This window comes from Cyanistes caeruleus, chromosome 3 (genome assembly GCF_971803275.1).
Source record: "Cyanistes caeruleus chromosome 3, bCyaCae1.hap1.1, whole genome shotgun sequence".
Classification (NCBI taxonomy): domain Eukaryota; kingdom Metazoa; phylum Chordata; class Aves; order Passeriformes; family Paridae; genus Cyanistes; species Cyanistes caeruleus.
The window spans coordinates 1,395,734-1,413,871 of NC_141703.1; the positions used below are offsets into that span (position 1 = coordinate 1,395,734).

General features: G+C 53.1%; 2 protein-coding genes across 7 annotated transcripts in view; one reads left to right on the forward strand and one right to left on the reverse strand.

Annotated features, from left to right (window-relative positions):
• The first annotated feature begins 3,645 nt into the window (after window positions 1-3,645).
• Window positions 3,646-8,886, forward strand: DONSON (DNA replication fork stabilization factor DONSON). Its single transcript, XM_086883907.1, has 10 exons — window positions 3,646-4,031; window positions 4,336-4,416; window positions 5,266-5,469; window positions 5,554-5,732; window positions 6,148-6,326; window positions 6,407-6,527; window positions 6,644-6,748; window positions 7,139-7,337; window positions 8,118-8,318; window positions 8,538-8,886. The coding sequence occupies exons 1-10, from the start codon at window positions 3,762-3,764 to the stop codon at window positions 8,673-8,675; spliced, it is 1,677 nt and encodes a 558-aa protein (XP_086740033.1). The 5' UTR covers window positions 3,646-3,761; the 3' UTR covers window positions 8,676-8,886.
• A 2,362-nt stretch (window positions 8,887-11,248) lies between these two features.
• The window catches only part of SON (SON DNA and RNA binding protein), a 36,919-nt gene continuing 30,029 nt past the window's right edge, over window positions 11,249-18,138 (reverse strand). For 2 of the 6 annotated variants that reach the window (XM_086883883.1, XM_086883881.1), the window contains exons 9-12: window positions 15,686-15,833; window positions 12,920-12,988; window positions 12,730-12,845; window positions 11,249-12,058 (exon numbers count right to left, since the gene is read on the reverse strand). In XM_086883883.1, the coding sequence (XP_086740009.1) occupies window positions 11,900-12,058; window positions 12,730-12,845; window positions 12,920-12,988; window positions 15,686-15,833 (492 nt within the window). In that variant the 3' untranslated portion in view covers window positions 11,249-11,899. Of the gene's footprint in view, window positions 12,662-12,729; window positions 12,846-12,919; window positions 12,989-15,685; window positions 15,834-16,609; window positions 16,690-18,138 lie in introns of all 6 variants that reach the window. The other 4 variants (XM_086883879.1, XM_086883880.1, XR_015285321.1 and 1 more) reach the window with 3 other exon arrangements.

Consider the following 18,138-nt stretch of genomic DNA (forward strand, 5'->3'; position numbering starts at 1 on the left):
AATAAGACGAAGAAGAGAAAGAGGATGAAGACAAATAAGAAGATGAAGAAGCAGAAGAAGGAGAAGAAGAAGAAGAGGACGAGGAGGAGGAATACTTTGAAGATACATAGGAGAAAAAGAATAGTCATAAGAATTTAAAAAATACCTAGAAGTAGAGGAAGAAGAGAAATAAGAATAAGGATAGGAATAGGAGTAAGAATAAGAATTTCACAATGTAGAAGTAGAAGATTAATAGGAATAGGAATTTGAATTTTGAAATGCATAGATGAAGAAGATTAAGAAAAGTAAGAATTTGAAGTTTAAAATACATAGAAGAAAAGGAAAAGAAGAGTATTAAGAAGAAGGTGTATAGAAGAAGAAGAAGAAGTAGGAGAAGAAGAAGAAGTAGTTTAGAATCCATAAATGAAGAAGAGCTCAAATGAATAAATGAAATTACCAAATAATTTGTATTTATTACAGACTGTATTTTTACATTATGTTACTATGATATAAAACATGATTATGCCATATGTTGTAATTATGATACATTCTGATTTCCCAGAAAATAACCTAAGAAGGAGAGAACACTGTTGGAGTAAGAGAAGAATTTGTCTATTTTTGCTAAGCAAGTTTGTAAGGGCCAAGAAAAGCGTCTCCAGATTTGATGTCCCGTCTGTGCGAGGTGCCCATGGATTCTGACGCTGGGTGCCAGTGAGTCCCCTGTGAGCAGGGAGTGCTGAGCCCCAGCGGCAGCGGGAGAGTTCCCGGCTGGGCCGGCAGGGCAGGGCTGGCCCTGCTCTCTGCAGGCAAACGAAAGGCGCCCGTTGAGGCCGGCTGAGAGAGAAGTGTGCTGGGAAGCCTTTGCAGCAGGGCTGGGCAGCCCGATGCCCACCTTGTCCCCAGCCCAGAGCCCTGAGTGCCACGTCCAGCCCTTCCTTGGGCACCTGCAGGGATGGGCACTGCAAAGCTCCCTGGGCAGCCCCTGCCAAGGCCTGAGCTCCCTTTCCATGGGCAAATTCCTGCTGCTGCCCACCCTGAGCCTCCCCTGGCCCAGCCTGAGGCCGTTTCCTCTTGTCCTGTTGCTGTTCTCTGGGAGCAGGACCCCTCCCGCACCTGCCAGCCCCTCCTGGCAGGGGGTACAGAAGGATTGTTCCTTTCTTACGCCCTCTCCTCCTCCTCCTCCTCCTCCTCTGTGCTTTCCAAAAGCAAATAAGAATCACTGCAGGGTGACAAATGCCACATGAGAGTATTTGGGATGGGATGTTCACCCATTTCTTGTGTCCCCAGGCACAACCCAGTGTCTCCTCCCTCCCTTGCCCAATATCCGAGAGCAGAGAGTCCCTAGGCCAGCGTTCCTCTCTGTGGGAGCAGCAGGTGAAGGTTTGGGCACTTCTGCAGCCCTGAGAGAGGGGAAGGCAGGAAGGCTGATCGACAGCCAACTGAACGTGGGCCAGCAGAGAGCCCTGGTGGCCAAGAAGGCCAATGGCCCCTGGCCTGGATCAGGAATGGTGTGGCCAGCAGGAGCAGGGAGCTCATCCTTCCCCTGTGCTCGGCGCTGCTGAGGCCACAGCTCGAGTGCTGTGTCCAGTCCTGGCCCCTCAGTTCGGGAAGGACACTGAGACACCTGAGCACGTCCAGAGGAGGCAACGAGGCTGGTGAGGGGCTGGGAACACAAACCCTGTGAGGAACCACTGAGGGAGCTGGGGTTGTTTAGCCTGGAGAAAAGGAGACTCAGAGGTGACCTCATCACTCTCCACAACTCCCTGAAAAAAGTTGTTGTTGTTCTGAAGCAAAACCATTTTCAAGCAAGGTCTGTGTTACGATGTAACGTTGGTGTTGCAGTGTAATGTTGGTTACAAGGTGTACCACAAAGTTAAGAACGTTGTTGCTGTTTCTACCCCATGTGGATTGTATTGAGTTCATCTCTTCCCCGAGTGTTCCAATCCCTGCCGGTCGGGTCACGGCCGCTGCTCCCCAGCATGGGGTACCCCCAGCCTCAGTGTGCAAATGAGGGGAAAAGGGTCAGGAGTGCTGAGAGAGCCCCTGGATCAAGCGGAGCAGATGAAAGACAGACAAAAGAGCCTCATAACCGAACTGACAGAGACACCAGGATGTTCCCAGCCTCGACTCGGAGTTCGTGCCATCCCCAGGGAAGAGCTTGACTGGGATGACAGCCCTACACAAACCAGCCACGAGAGATCTTCCAGGGATTCCCGTGAGGACGGAAGCCCCAGGCCTGCCGAGGGCACAGGACTGAAACACCTCCTTCCCGGTGACCTCGTGGGAGCCGTGGCAGCGTGCGCAGCCCCCCGAGCCCCCACCCCGCAGCCGATACCTGAATAAAGGCACAAAAAGGACTCAGCTGTCCTGCCCGTTCATTTCAGCTGGAACCAGGTGGGGTTGGTCTCTTTCTCCAGACAACAACTGACAGAACCAGAGGACACAGCCTTAAGCTGCACCGAGGGAAATACAGGCTGGCTATTAGGAAAAGGTTTTTTACAGAAAGGGAGATAAATTATTGGAATGGTTTGCCCAGGGAGGCAGTGGAGTCACCATGCCTGGATGTGTTTAGAAAAAGCCTGGATGTGGCACTCGGTGCCGTGGTCTAGTTGAGGTGTTAGGGCTGGGTTGGAGTGAAGGATGTTGAAGGTCTCTTCCAAGCTGGTGATTGTGTGACTGTGTGATTCTGTGAATGTTCCTTTCATTCTTTTCCACACCAAAGGAGACTCCTGCAATGGGAAAAGGAATTGTTCTTGGTGGAGCTGCCCTGCGAGGCTCCAGCCCACACGAGAGGCCTGGGGGACATCAGGTGTGGTCCCAGCTGCAGGTTGGCACTTCCAAGCAGTGCCAGGAGTGGGAAAGTTGGAGAGAAAACAGATTATCCAGAACCACACTTGATCTGTCTCCTCTCCCTCAGCGCACTTGGAGGAGGTTCTGGATAAATGGTGCACGGCAAGGCGATGAAATCAGGAGTAACTCTGATTTTACTCCTGGCGTGCTGCTGTGCAGCCTCGGGAACCAGAGGTGCTCTTGTGCTCGTCTGAAGCGAGTGAGTCCTGCGGGAGTTCACAGCGATCCTGAAGCCTTGGACCCAGCTGTTGATTTTTAATTGATGCTGCTCAGTTTGGCTTCAATTTTTTCAAAAGTAAGCAGATGAAATAAGAAATTAACCAATTAAAAAAAAATAAGCACGCACAGTGACAAAACTGCAGAGGAAAGATCTTTTAATAGCATCGTTTTTCTTTTATTAAGTCTTTTATCAGTAGAGATGTTGCTCCTAACTACCTCTTAATGACTTTTCACCCACATGCATTCATAATTTATTATTTATTATTTATTATCCTTTTGAATGCCAGGTACAATAGCCTGGTTCCATCAAAAGCAGTTGCCTTATCCCAAATAGCCTAAAACACTCGTTTCTTGTTCCCTGAGAGACTGAACCCCGTGTGTTCGGTGTCCCATCGCACAGCCCCGGTATCTGTACAGGGGATTTGACCCGGGCACAGCCGTGTGGCGATGCTGGCACAGCCGAGCGCAGCCCTTGGGGCCGCTGTCCGAATGCATTTGGAAGGGCACGGACACACTTGGAGCGCCGTGTGTCTTTGTGCTCCGTGCTTTTGTTGCCCGTGCGGGCGGAGCGGGGCCGGCGGGAGCCGCGCTCCCCTCAGAGCCCCTGAGGGCGGCAGCAATGGCGGCGCCGCTCCCTCAGCACCGCCCTGGGGCGGAGCGGGCGTCCTTTGGCGCCAAGACGGGAGCGCGGCTCCTCCGGGCCCCGCTCAGCCATGTCCGCCCCCGCCGAGCCCGGACACTCGCCCGGCTTCAAGAAGCCGCCGGCGCTGCTGCGGCTGAAGCGCAAACGCCCTGGGCGGAGGGTCGATCCCGCCGCCGCCGCGGAAGCCGCCGCTGCTCCGGCCCCACGGGGCCCCTGTGGAGCCGCCCGCCGCCGCAACCCCTTCTCCAGCCTGGACAACGCTCCGCAGCGGGCGGCCGCCCCTCAGCCCCCGGCAGCGGCCCCGGCGGGCGGGGATCCATCGGCAGCGCCCTTCTGGCAGGTGAGATCGAGCCCCGGCAGCGGGGCCCTCAGCCCTCAGCCTTTGCCCAGAGCTCTCAGCTCTCGGTTATCGCCCCAAGCCCGTTTTGGAGCAGCCCGGGGCTCGCCCCCGCCTCCTGGCAGGCCCTGCTGGGCTGGAGCTGTTGCTCAACGCTGGGTGCGGGTCCTGGGCTCGCCCCGAGCCCGGTTTGTCTGCAGCCCGGGGTGCCGAGGATCACTCGGGAAATGTCACTGCACGGGCAGTTTTTAAAATGATCAGCCCGGTGCATCCTTTGTGCTGTGCATTGTGCTGCTCTTTCATTCAGTTTTTAGAGCCGACCTGTGAAGAGAAGCCCCCCAGGAGAGTGGAGCCTGCTGGAAGTTCTGACATCCTTACCCTAAGCCAGGTATGAAACAGGACACGCTGCTGAAAAGATTTCAGCTTTTCTCAGGGCACACACAAAGCTGAAACTGTTTCACTTGATATTCGGTGGCCCATCTCTACATAAAGGAATGCACTAAAATGTCAGTGTTCAAGGAAATTTCTTACATTGATGTTTCCTGTTCTGGTGACAGTCTTTTAAACCCAGCCTTCTGCCTGAGCTCACTGCTGTTGTAGTTCCACGGACAGAGGTTGTTGTCTTTCAGTTTTTTTAACATGTTGACTATAATTTTACTGTTTCTTAGTTTTATATGTAGTTGAGATGAGGATGTTCTTCTCCAGAACAGCTTTCTGTAGTTTTCAGCTACAGAAATGGAGCACTTCATCTGTCATGTAAGAAAGCAAGAATTCCTGAAAACCAGCCCTTCAAATTGAAAGAATTTTAATAGACAATTTTTAATGTTGTTCTAGGTACAAAAACTGAAGTTCAAACTAAATTAGAAGGATAGAAAAAGAACAACCAACTGTCTTGGAGGTTCCCAGGGCTTTTTTTTGGCAGGTGACCTTACAGTCACCAGGAGAAGAAATGAAATAACCATTTTGGCGTGGAAATTCTTGTCTTCATAAACATCAGGCTCAGGGCTTTTTTGTTTCAAACATTTATCCTTTTATTTGTTCCTAGTTTATACTATTGGAAGGACTCATGTGTGCAAGGACTCATGTGGTTTTATAGGCAATGAATGGAGTATTTCTATTAGAATCTGGTACTGAGTAAAATAATCAAAATAATAAACTGTGCCTTTGGTTTAGCCTGTTTCATTTTTTTTCACAGGTTTCATTTTCTGTGAGTTAACTGATGTTTCTGTTTGGTCAGGACCTTCATTCACCTCTTGCTGTACCCAAAGCTTCCTCCTCGCCAAGACAGGAATTCCCTGCAGACTGGAGTATTAAAACACGGGTTCTCTTTGTGTCCTCCCAACCCTTCACCTGGGCAGAACACCTGAAAGCACAGGAGGAAGCGCAGGGGTTTGCTCAGCACTGCAGAGCTACAGAAACCACCTTGCCCCAGAGCGTGCAGGTGAGGGCTGGGTGAGGGTGGCTGGAGCTGCAGGTTTGTTTCTGGCAGCTTCGCTGTCCCACTCAAACCCTGCTGGGTCTGCAGGAGCCGCGGCTGTGCACGGAGCTGCGCTGTGCCTTCCAGCAGAGCCTCGTGTACTGGCTGCACCCCTCGCTGCCCTGGCTGCCGCTCTTCCCCCGCCTCGGGGCAGACAGGAGGATGGCTGGGAAGGCCTGTCCTTGGGCACAGGATGAGGCCTTGCAGCAAGTGCTCATGAGTGACTGGTAAGTGCAGCTGGATTGCTGATGGGTTGGGTAACAGTGAGACAAAGAGATTTTAATTCATTACATAATCATGGGATGGTTTGGGTTGGAAGGGACCTTAAGGATCATCGCTTTCCAACCCCTGCCATGGCAGGGACACCTCCCGCTGTCCCAGGTGCTCCCAATGTCCAGCCTGGCCTTGGGCACTGCCAGGGATCCAGGGACAGCCCCAGCTGCTCTGGCAATTCCATCCCAGCCCCTGCCCACCCTGCCAGGGAACAATTCCTGCCCAAGATCCCAAGATCCAGCCCTGCCCTCTGCCCCTGGCAGCCATTCCCTGGCTCCTGGCCCTGCAGCCCTTGTCCCAGTTCCCTTTCCAGCACATCAGTAGGGGAGAACTGCCTGCCCTGACAGCGCTGTTTATTCCCACTGCCAGGTCCGTGAGCTTCACCTCTCTGTACAACCTGCTGCGGGCCCGGCTCTGTCCCTATTTCTACGTGTGTGCAGCGCAGTTCTCGGTGCTGTTCCGCGCCGCGGGGCTGGCAGGCAGCGCCGTCCCCACCGCCGCCATCGTCCCCACCACGCGCGGCCTCCGCGAGGCCATGAGGAGCGAGGGTAAGGACGGCTGGGGCTGCAGCACCGGCACGGCTACGGCTGCGACAGAGCCCTTCACTGCTGCCGTTCCTCCCCACCAGGCATAGAGTTCTCCTTACCTTTGCTCGAGGAGAGTAGAACCAGGAAACAGAAAAACCCGGAGAGTTTGGAAACAGAAACAGCCTCGGGCCTCGGCGAGGGCAGCACTGTGGAGGATGCGGGGTAAGTTCCGATGTTGTGCGGTGCTGGAATTCGAGGGCGCTCCAGGCTCCTGCACAGCCCATTTGGAAAACCTTCCTCAGAGGCACTGCCCTCCTAACACTGATCTGTGTCTCCAGGGAACCTGCTCCCAGCGATGATGATGATGATGGAAGTTTCTCTTGGCTTGAGGAGATGGGAGTCCAAGACAAGGTGAAGAAACCGGATACTATTTCTATCCAACTGTATCCTTCCTTTGATCCTCCAGATGTGTGACACCGGGAAACCCTGCAGCTGTTACAATGCTACATGTTTACAATGGTACACATTTATGTTCTGGAGAAGTTCTTGAGAACTGTTTTCCAAATATGAATCTTCTCATTCCTGCATGTTCTGAGATACTGCATTTTTCTATTTTTTTTTTTCATTTACTTTGCAAGTATTTCTAGGATTTGAAGCCAGGATTTAGATGCTGCTTAATATTTGAAGAACAGATTTGGATGAGTGCAAAGCTTGGTGGGGATTGTTTTTGGGGATTTTGGTCAGATGGGGTGTGGGGAGGTTCACTGCTCCAGCTTTTTGGCACATGGATGCTTCCCAGTGCGCCGTGGTTTTCCCTTGACTCGGCTCCCCAGGCGCAAGGAGAAGCAGGAGGTGCAGGTGGATCACAGACCCGAGTCGCTGGTGCTGGTGAGAGGCAGCAACACCTTCACGCTGCTGAACTTCCTGATCAGCTGCCGCAGCCTGGTGGCCGTGGCGGGGCCGCAGGCGGGGCTGCCCCCGACGCTGCTGGCCCCGGTGGCTTTCCGGGGCGGGACCCTGCAGACGCTCAAGGTGAGGGACGCACGGCTGCCTCTAGGAAGGGGAAGGAAGCTGTTTCCTTCCCCAGGGATCAGACTGATTTGCTGGCGTTTCCCTCAGGCACCGCAGCGGGATTGCTGTGGCTAAAGCCTGAGTCAGCATTTTGTCTGCAGGCAGGGTCTGTTCCTAAATCCTTACAGCACATCCCTGCACTGACCTGGCATCCCAGAGTTCCTTTTCCTCACTTCCCGAGAGACAAGAGGCTGAGCAGAACTGCCCAGAGGGAAAATGGTTGTTAAGATTCTCCCCAGATCGTGCAGGCTCTCAGAGCCCCTGAGCCACAGCTCATCAGCTGTTCCTGCCAGGAATGGTTCAGAATGGGAGGGACCTGCAGGATCACCCCAGTCCCACCCCCTGCCATGGGCAGGGACAGCTTTCACTGTCCCGGGTTGTTCCAAGCCTCATCCAAGCTGGCCTTGGATACATCCAGGGGCAGCCACAGCTGTGCCAGGGCTTCCCCACCCTACAGCCAAGAATTCTTACCCTGTATTTAACCCAAATTTCTTCCCAGTAAGAACAGGATGAGCTCCTTGTTCCAGCAGAGAACTTAATCCTGTTCTTCTGCACTTCCCAATCCCTTCAGCATTCCTGTGGTCCAGGGGGTACGTTTTAGGAGTTGTTACAGGGACAGTACAATCGCACAGGGAGTAGACAACACTGAGAAGTGTTTCTGTTTTCTGTGGGCTCTGGCAGCGTCAGAGCTGCTGAGAACTCGTCCTGGCTGCGGTGCTAAGCGCGGTGTTGTGCCCTCAGGCTCGGACTGTCAGCGGCCGTGCGCGGGTGCAGGGGGGCTTTGAGGATGTGTTCAGCCTGGAGCTTCTGGGGCCCGTCCTGCCTCACACCCTGCACGCCCTGACACTGCTGCTGGGCCCGGCACAGCGTGGCTCCTTCCGTGCCCTGCTCAGCCCCCACGAGCCCAGCGCCGCCTTCAACACCTGCCCGGCCCCACCCCAGGTGAGAACACTCCCCACAACCGGGCCCTGCCCTTCTCGGTGCCCTGGTCTCATTCAGCTGCCAGGGCTGGGTTGGACTCGATGATCCTGAAGGTCTCTTCCAACCTCGTCATTCTCAGGGCTTGGCCTGAATAGCCGGGACCAGCACCTGCGGCCCTGGGCAGAGGGGAAACGGGAGCTTCCCACAGAAGCACTCATTCCCTGTGTGTGCCCTTCACAGGAATGTGTGCCCCAGGACCTCCCTCCCTGCGGGCTGCATCCCAAGACTTTGGAGCAGCTGAGTCAGTGTCCAACCCTGGGAAAATCGTCCCTCCGCTTGCTGGAAATGAAGGATTACTGCTACACCTGGAAGGCCTAAGGAACACCAGACCCTGGAGCACGATGCTCCTTCCCAGGGCTGCAGGTGCTGAGCTTGGGGTAGGGCAGGAGGGACGCGAGCGTGTCGCACATCCCTCACAACTGCTGCACATCAGCACTTCCAAGGGCTGTGAAAGAAAGGAGGGGAAAGGCTATGGACATCTTTTCTTATTGTAGAAGGTGTTTTTTAAATAAAACGTGATTTTATCGGTCTGGTTTGCCCCTGGCAGGTCAGTGCTCCCCACACACACACTCCTGCTACAAGCATGGAATTCTGCTCCTGCTTGGGGCAGGACTCATAACCAGGTTGGAACAAGAATCCCCCAAGGGAAGAGGGGAGGAACCAGATGAGCTTTAAAGTCCCTTCCAGCCCAAACCTTCAGGGATCCTATGGACGGGTGAAATTCTTGGCAAAACCCCTTCCCAGACTTCACAGCCCCCTGCCACCCTCGGTAGCTGCACCTTGGTGGGTGGCACCTCTTGAAGTGGGGTCATCTGTGAACTCCAAAGGGAGGAAAGGAAGGTCAGAGGGCCCCAGAGTTGTGGCTGCAGCGGGATCGACTCCCCAGAGCTGCTCAGCAGAGCTCCCACACCCAGCCCGGCCTTACAGGGAGCCCTTTGCACAAACCACAGCCCCAAGGGGAGCAATGAAATGGGTGCAGCACCTGAGCAACAGAAAAGAGCTCAGGCCTTGGCAGGGGCTGCCCAGGGAGCTTTGCAGTGCCCACCCCTGCAGGTGCCCAAGGAAGGGCTGGACGTGGCACTCAGGGCTCTGGGCTGGGGACAAGGTGGGCATCGGCCACAGCTGGGACTCCCTGGGCTGCGAGGGCTTTTCCAGCACCAGGAATTCCAGGGATCACAGACACAGCACGGAGCTGCTGTGTGCTCCCAGCAGGAGCAGGGCCTGACCAGGTGCTCTGAGTTTCCCTGCAGGTAGAGAGGTCACAGGCCTGTTGGGGACTGTCACTTTTGCACAGCTGTTGGGTGAGCACATTCCTGCAGCAGAAAGGCCAAAGCTGAGTGGGAAGTAGAAGCAATTCGTGCTTGTGTTCTGATCTGGTGTTTCTCACTGGAAATGAAGCTCAGCTTTCCCTGCTGGTGCCCCTCGGGCTCTGGGATCACCGAGCAAACCCCTGCAAACTGAACACGGGCATGGAGCAGTTCCTGAGCCTGGGCCAGCAAAAGCTTCCTCTGCCTCCAGATCCTTTTTGTGCAGGGAGGGGCAGTGCCCTGCCCCAGGGATCCAGCAGGGATGCAGCTCTGCTGGAATTCTTGGTGATTAATCATGGCTTTACAGAACTGCTGTGAGCTGTCAGCCCCAGGAGCAAACCCCAGCTGCTCCCAGCTCCGGGAGGCAGGGCTGTTCCTGAGGGATATGTGGCTCCAAGGAACACACAGGACCCCCACCTTTAAGCCATGAAATCCAGACCTTTCCCTAATAGTTATTTTTTACATGGAGTCTTTAGTGGGACTCTGCTGCTGTGGAGATCTCAGCTCTTTACCTTAAACGTGGGAAACAGGGACACAGAAAAAAGAACACAAGGACAGAGGGTTGTACATTCCCAGATTTGTGTCCAGCTGTGAATTCTGAGCTGCCATGGAGAGCACGGATTGAAGGGAACCCTCAGCAGCTCCGAGGTTTGAGCTCAGCCAAACCTGGTCAGGAGCTGCTCCAGGCCCTGGGCTGGGGCCAGACACCCCCCAGCACTCCCAGGGTGCTTCCTCCCACATCTCCTGGGGATTTCACACCTCCCAGGCAGTTCGCAGGACAAGCTCCACACATTTAGTCAGAGACCGAAGGCGAGATGCCAAAGGGAAAAAAGTTTAATTCAAGACAACAACGTCCATGAAATGAAGATCAACTGAAGCATTTCCAGAGCGCTTGGACAGACTCAGAGGGGCTTTTCTGTCTCGAGACCAACCCCAATTCTCTGCTGCACAGGAAACACCAACCCTTGTCCCTGCAGAGCAAGGAGACTCCGTGTTCCGTGACACTGACGGGATCCACACGGCCTCGGGTACTGGGAATTCCTCAGCTCCGTGACCCCACGGCCAAAGGGTCCCTCCCGTGAGGCCAGAGCAGCCTGGCTGGGGTTTGTTCTTTCCCCAGACCCAGCTCAGATTCTCTCACCTCACAAAGACTTGTCTGGGACAAGCACCTGAACGACCCGAGTGCAGAAATCCTGGCAGCCTGCTCCTAACTCCGATCAGGGAGGGTGCCCTGCCCCTGGCAATCCCACGTGCACACAGATCAAAGAATAATGCTTCTTAAATAAAAAATAAAAAGCAGGAAAAGCTTTCTACATCTTCTCTGCTGTCCAACTGCCCAAACTCTGGATCAGGCTCCTTGAGGGCCGAGGATCCTTAAGAAACTTTTCATCCCAAGGATTTATTCTGTAAGAGTTCAATGCAACCAAAAATAACCAGACTGCTCCTGCCATCCCAATGGCTGTTGAGAATCCTCACAAAGCCACTTCTGTATCGTGTGTGTTTCTTGCAGAAGGCATTTTGGCGTATTTAAATTCCCGTTTCCTGGCTTGGCATCCACTGGAATTACTGTTTACTGACCAGGGGTGAAGATTATGAACTTGTGCTGCTTTATTGACCAAGTTGGGTACAACAATTGAAGCGTCATTCTACCCCCTTCCCTCCCCCCAAATCCAGTTGTAGATTTTGTTAAAGAGTTTAAAATTCACATGAACCACAAATCCGAACGATCAGCATCAGGCAGTGGATTCACTGGTCGGGAAGAGCAGCCCCAGGCTCCTCCCTGCTGGGGCCCTGCAGGAGCCACGGCGTGTCCGAGTCTTCGCGTCCCCGGGCACGGGGGGCACCGAGGGGCAGAGCCCGGGCACGGCCCCCGAGCACCTCCCCGAGCCCAGGGAACTCTGCAGCCACTACAAAACTGTATCAAAGGGTCAACGTTCCGGCAGGAGAGGAACTGCAGGAGCTTCAGCCAAGGGTCTGGATTTCTGATGCCTCCAGAGTCTGTCGTCTGATTTTAGTCGTTTAAGAAATAATTACATCACTAATGTAAACAATATAAACATACCAAAAACTAAGTATGATTTAAATACATTTGGATGGTACAAAAGAAAAACCTGTGGGTGTCTGTACAGTTTTTACAAGGTGGGAATCGCCGATGTATTTACAACATGAGAGGGGCAAATACCATTTCTTGTGCAGAGTAAAACGCTCAGAACCAGTGTCCCAGCAAAGCCAAGCTTAGCGGTGTGAGGCACTCCTGAACATGGTGGTATTGACCATGCTTTCCTTTGGTACGAGTCCCATGGCCTGCAGCGCCGCCGTGGCCGCCGTGGCTTTCGCGTGCTTCTTGTTAAGGCTGGCAAAGGTGGGCCTGTACTCGTTGCCATTGACTCTCACCTGGCACGGGGGAAGCAGGGGTCAGCCAGGCACACTCTGGGGAATTCCAGGGACACTCTGAGCCCATGGCAGCACGGCCATTTAATGCTTTGGCTTGGGAGGGACCTTAAAGTTCATCCCAGCCCAGCCCAGCCGGGGCAGGGACACCGCCCGCTGTCCCAGCTGCTCCCAGCCCCAGTGTCCAGCTCGGCCTTGGGCACTGCCAGGGATCCAGGGGCAGCCCCAGCTGCTCTGGCAATTCCAGCCCAGCCCCTGCCCACCCTGCCAGGGAACAATTCCTGCCCAAGATCCCATCCAGCCCTGCCCTCTGCCACTGGCAGCCATTCCCTGGCTCCTGGGCCTGCAGGCCTTGTCCACAGTCCCTCTCCAGCTTTGTTGGAGCCCTTTCAGGCTCTGCAAGGAGCTCTGAGCTCTCCCTGGAGCTTCTCCTCTCCAGGGGAGCACCCCCAGCTGTCCCAGCCCGGCTCCAGCCCTGGGATCAAGTCTCCCTGGTTTCCAGATTAAAGTGCTCCAGGGACCCGATTTGGCCTCTCCAGGAACAGGACTTGCACATTCCAGCACCGAGACGGCTCCACCATCCTCAGCCAGCCCCGTGAGGTGTTTCTATCAAACAGAAACATGGATTTCATCCCTGGCATAGGAGAAGCAGCACAGGGGAAGCCGAAACCCACCTTGAAGATGAAATGTTTGCGGTGATCAGGCCCACTGTCATCCACCAGCACGAACTCGGGGGGCGTCCACCTCCTCTTGTTGCAGATCTCCATCAGCGCAGACACCGGGTGCTTCCCTGGCACACAGACATTCCAGGGTTAGCATCCAGGCAGCCACTGGGAATTGCATTATTCCAGAAAAGAGTCTCACCTGAAAGATCCTTCATCACCACGTAATGGCCAGACCTCTTCTGGGCCTTCTCTCCCACAGCAACGAGCCCTGCAAACAACACAGGCACGATGACCTTCCCCGTTCCCACTGACCCCTGTGTCAGGAACAGGGATCAGAGGGGACACCTGCAAACTCCACCCAGCTCTCAACCCTCCACTTTTCCCTCCATTCCACTCATCACATTCTTCCCACAGGCTCCAGGAAGACTCTGAACCAGCCATGAGGAAAAATCTCTTGAGTAGTCTTACACAAGCCAGAGAACACCTGGTTTTCCATGGAAATCTGGTTTTCCATGTCCTCTTTGGAGAAACAAGGAACAGGGGAGAAAGTGAAGAACATCCTGCTACTGTTTTGTGCAGTCCAGAGTCCCCCCCTGCCTTCAGTCTGCCTCAGCCACGGGGAGCACAGGAACCATCCCCATTAGCCAGGAATGTCCCTGTGTGCCCTCTGCCAGCACTGGCACCACGGACCCGGCTCCCCCTGCGCTCTCTGGTTTTACCTGTGCTCCACCAGCCCAAGCTGTGACCTCCATCCCACCTGGAAACAGAGCAGCAGAGTGTGGAACAGCCCCAGAGGGATGCAAGGGAGCACAGGCTCTCCTGGAGTCACTGCAAACACCAAAGCTCAACACTGCTCTTCTGAAAATCTTACAAAGACTAAGAAATAAACTGAAGAATTGCCAGAAATGTCTGGAATTCCAGTGACAATCCATGAGAGAAATTCAAGTTTCTCCCCATGGATTTTGCCACTCTCAGACTCCAGCCTTTCAATATTCCTTTGTTTCTTACCTCAGGTTTTCCTGTTGAGGCTCTGGTGAATGAAGACAGGGAGATACTGCAATTGCTGCCAGTTCCTTCAGCTTTTTTTGGGTGGCATTTGGGTTTCTTTTGCTTTACAGAAAAAATCCTTCCCTCCTTATCAGGTATTCATCCCAATATTCCTGCAACCCCCTAAGCAGGGACTTTCCAAGGGGCATGAAGGCATCAGAGACAATCCCTGAAGGAAAGGCTGAGGGTTTTTCCTCCCTTACAGAATTTTAAACCCAAACCTAACAAGGGATTCTCATCCTCACCTGCTGTCTCTGGGATCTCAACTGGGAATTTCAAACAAGCTGCAGCCTCCTGAGTCTGTTCCTGGGACCAGGAATTGTATTTTACTGGGGTGGGGGACGTTGAAAAAATGTCTAATAAATTCCTTACAAAACAAACCTGGGTGATGGGTTAATAACAGCCTTCCTGCCAAACAGTGTGGACTTAAAAACTCTACAAAGAAGTTTAAAAAAATGTATGTTTTACCCATTTAATCACCCAAGAACATGGATGTCTGAAGAACTACTTGACCTCAATATACAACCCATAAATATATATAATCCCTTGCCCTATAAAAATACTACATATATATATATATATATATACACATATATACATATATATATATATATATATTTTCCTGCTTCTCTGGTAGCAGGACACCTCCTGCCCCTTTGTCTCCCTGTGCCACAGACCTGGGTGACCCAAGAGCAGAGGGAATTTTGCTTCCAGGCACAACTTTTGTGGGAATGATCAGGTAAGGTTGCACATGAGCATAAATATTTCAGAGGCAGGAAATGCAAAGCAAAGCCCATCTGTGTGAAGGCTATCCCTGGTTTCAGGTGACTCTCACAGGCCAGGAGTCCTTGGCAATCACTGTCACCAGCCACCTTTTGGGTTGCATTTCTTTCTTTACACAGAAAGGATGTAAAGAAAAACATGTCAGGAGTTTGGCCATTCCAAGCTCAATTCTGAGCAGTGACAAAAGCTAACACAAACCCTGAAATCCCAGAAAGGTTTGGGTGGGAAGAGACCTCAGAGCCCACCCATCCCCACCCCTGCCATGGGCAGGGACACTTCCCACTGTCCCAGGCTGCTCCAAACCCCATCCAATGGCCTTGAAATGAAAATTCTGAGTATTTCCATCCTTTGGGTTGAGATGGGATTGAAGGTTCCTGGTGCAGAAGAAATGTTTAGAACAGCAGGAATCTGTCCCACAGTCAGTGTGGAGCTGTTGTTTTGTTCCATTCAGAGCAGAACAAAACTGAATTAGAAATCCTGACTGCTGAGTTTTGCAGCTTGGATTTGAAGCAGTCAGAACCTGGAGAGGTTTCAGATGGAAAATCCCCAGCAGCACTCAGCACACACACCACAGTGGCCAGGCTGAAGGAGCAGCACCACTGCCTGGGGCTCACTGGGTGGTTCTGCTGCACCAAGCGAGTTCTCCCCTCTGGCCATGGACAGGAATCCATGGAAAACAGGAGAGGCTTCCATGTCAAGTGGAGGCTAAAGCTGCCTCTGCCCCCAGCCCTGAGGATGAGCAGAGATGCCTTCAGCAGGATCAGACTGGAGATGAACAGCAAGGAAACGAGGGACGAAGAAAAGGACCAGAATCCACGGGGAAGCCCCAAAGCCCTGAGTGTGAATCACTCACAGAGCTCAGCTTTGGGGCTCCCAGCTCTGTCCTCACCCCACCATTCCATCTTCTGTGCTTCCTGCTCCAGCCACTTTCTCCACAACAGCCACTGCAGCTTTTCCACAAGGACAAAGCTTTGGACTGACCCCAGGCCTTGGCAAACCTGAGGCAAAGTCCCAGAATCTGTTCATGTGCCAGGGAAGGCACCCAGAGAGCACCTCCTGCTCCCAAGGGCCTCTGCCATCTCCAGGCAGCCGTGACAGGTGAGAAGCCACGAGACATTTCTGAGGCAGGACTCACCTTTTCGATCTGTCTTAAAATCCACCATGATGGGCTCAACGCTGCCTTCCTTGTTCTTCCCAAGCCCTTCTCCTTCTCTCCAGCCCATTTTCCTCATCAGCTGAGCTCCCATTCCTCCAGTTACAGGGGCTGCTCTTAAGAACTGATCCTATCCAGAAAAAGAGAAGTAAAACAAGGCCTAAAGTTAGTGCTGGGATTTTAAAGAAGAAGTGGGAGCTTCCAAAAAACGTTTCTAACAACTTTTCACAGACTCAATTTAAAAAAAAAAAAAAAGAAAAAAAGAAAAAGAAAAAAGAAAAAAAGAAAAAAAAAAAAATCCACCTGAGCTCTGTGGATTTTTAGCCCAAACCAGTGCGTGGAACCCGGAATTCACGCGGACACACGAGACACAAATCAATGTTTGGCAAAAAAGAACAACTTAGGAAAAGTCTAAGGTGATCCCAAAGTGGCAGTGACCCTTTGCAGACAGATGTGTTTAATCAAGCGACAACCATCCGGCTCTAAACACTCTGCTCTGATCCCAGACATCTCCTCAGCTCGGGAAGTGGGAACTGATCCCGGCACGGCTGTGCCAGGGGCACCTCCTCGTCCAACAGAACACAAGCACATTTAGTCATGACATTCACAGGCTGTTTAGGCGTATTTAAATCTTAAAAAAAAACCTCTCCCCACCTGATTCATTACACAGCAGTTGCACATTCAAGTTCTACTCTGAAATTCCACATGGAACAAACAGGTTTTGCTTTCCCCTCTCTTTATTTTAACGGAAAAAGGCGCTTGGCCCCCCAGTTTAGCAGCAGCAGTCGTCACATTCTTTCAAATGAGCATTAACAAAAGTTGTTAAACGGTGAAAGCTTATCAACAGAAAGTTTAAACATCTGCTTTGATGTAAAGAACTGTAAAAACTCCTTAAATGTTACGTACCTAGGCCTCGCTGGCCGCAGTGTTGTGAATAGTAGGGCTGGCACTGACCGTGGCAAGAAGGCGGCTACAAGGATTTGACCCTGAAACAAGTTTCCATATAGAGGGGTGAAAGTTCACAGGTTATTCTGTGAACTATCATCTCTCGTGCCCCCCCGCTGACCCCATAAGCAAGTCAAGCATTTCCATCACAGCAGAACCTCGCTCGCCTTCCCGCACAAAGGCTGGAGCCCGGCACGGAGCGGCCGTCGGACGCTGCGCGAGCAGAGGCAGCCCCGGAGCCGGGCAGGGCTCGCTCCCTGCCCAGCCACATCCACACAACACTCGGGGTTCTGCTTCCTTTGGAGCTGTGCTTGCAAGAGCAGGAGTTTCCCAGAGTTGACAGAATCGTGGAATGTCCTGAGCTGGAAGGGACCCGTCGGCACCACGGGCTCCGACTGCCGGCCCTGCACGGACGGCCCAAGAATCCCAGCCTGGGCATCCCCAGGAGCTCCTGGAGCTCAGCACAGGCTGGGGCCGTCCCCACCACGGGGCTGACGGGTCCCTGGATTCCCAGGGCTGCCAGGTGCCTGCCTTCCACTGGCAGTAACACCACCGTGTGGTTTTCAGGGATTTCCAACGCACCACCGTGTCCAGCCCCCAGGCCGGAGGCTGGCACAAGTGTGACAGGAAAGCCTTGCTGAAGGCTGTGCCAGGAACGCTCCCAACCTCTGCCTATGCCCAGGAAATCCCTGTCTGGATCCACATGGATCCACGTGGCTGGAGGAGCAGAGCTGGGGCTGGTGCAGACCCAGCCCCTGGGACACAACATCCACAGCCCTTCCCTCGCTGCCCGCTCCCTCCTCACCTCTCTTCCAGGATCATCCCACAGGAGAAGCACCCCCAGGACAGCAGGGCAGGCCCTGGAGCTGGGAGGGCAGGATTTGGGCTCCCTGGCTGTTCCAGCACCACGGGGTGTGTTCAGTTCACAAAGGACACAGCGCAAGCTCCTGCTGAGGTCACTGCGGGCTCACTCGGCTTTCCCAAACCCCTGGACGTGCCCTGGCTCAGGGCTGGAGCAAGGACAGAACAGAACCAAGGTATCCTGTTCCTGGTCAAAAACCCGAGCCCTGAGCTCCTACAGAGGAATTACCAGAGCCTGAACAAACTCCAGAAACTGGAAACAGGAAGTTCTAAGTTCCAAAGGGCTTTTTGTTACAGCACCTTCCCATGGGTGAATTTGGGATCCTGGCGGGGAAGTGCAGCAGGAATTTTGTGCTGACTCTTCGATGTGACCAACAGAACCAGGACAACAAAACTTACAAATTTATTATTAATAATAATTATTAATTCCAGAATACACAAATACTTGTGCATCCCACTAAAAGGCTAGAGGAAGGAATTCTGGTACCTGTGGGAAAGGAGCCAGGAGAAGCCCACTTGATGAGGAAGCAAAGGTCTGCAGCAAGAAAAAGGTTCTTGCATTTTCATTCTGGTTTGGCTTTTTTCTTTCAATAGTGAAGTGAATGTAAAACTCTAATGCCACCTATACA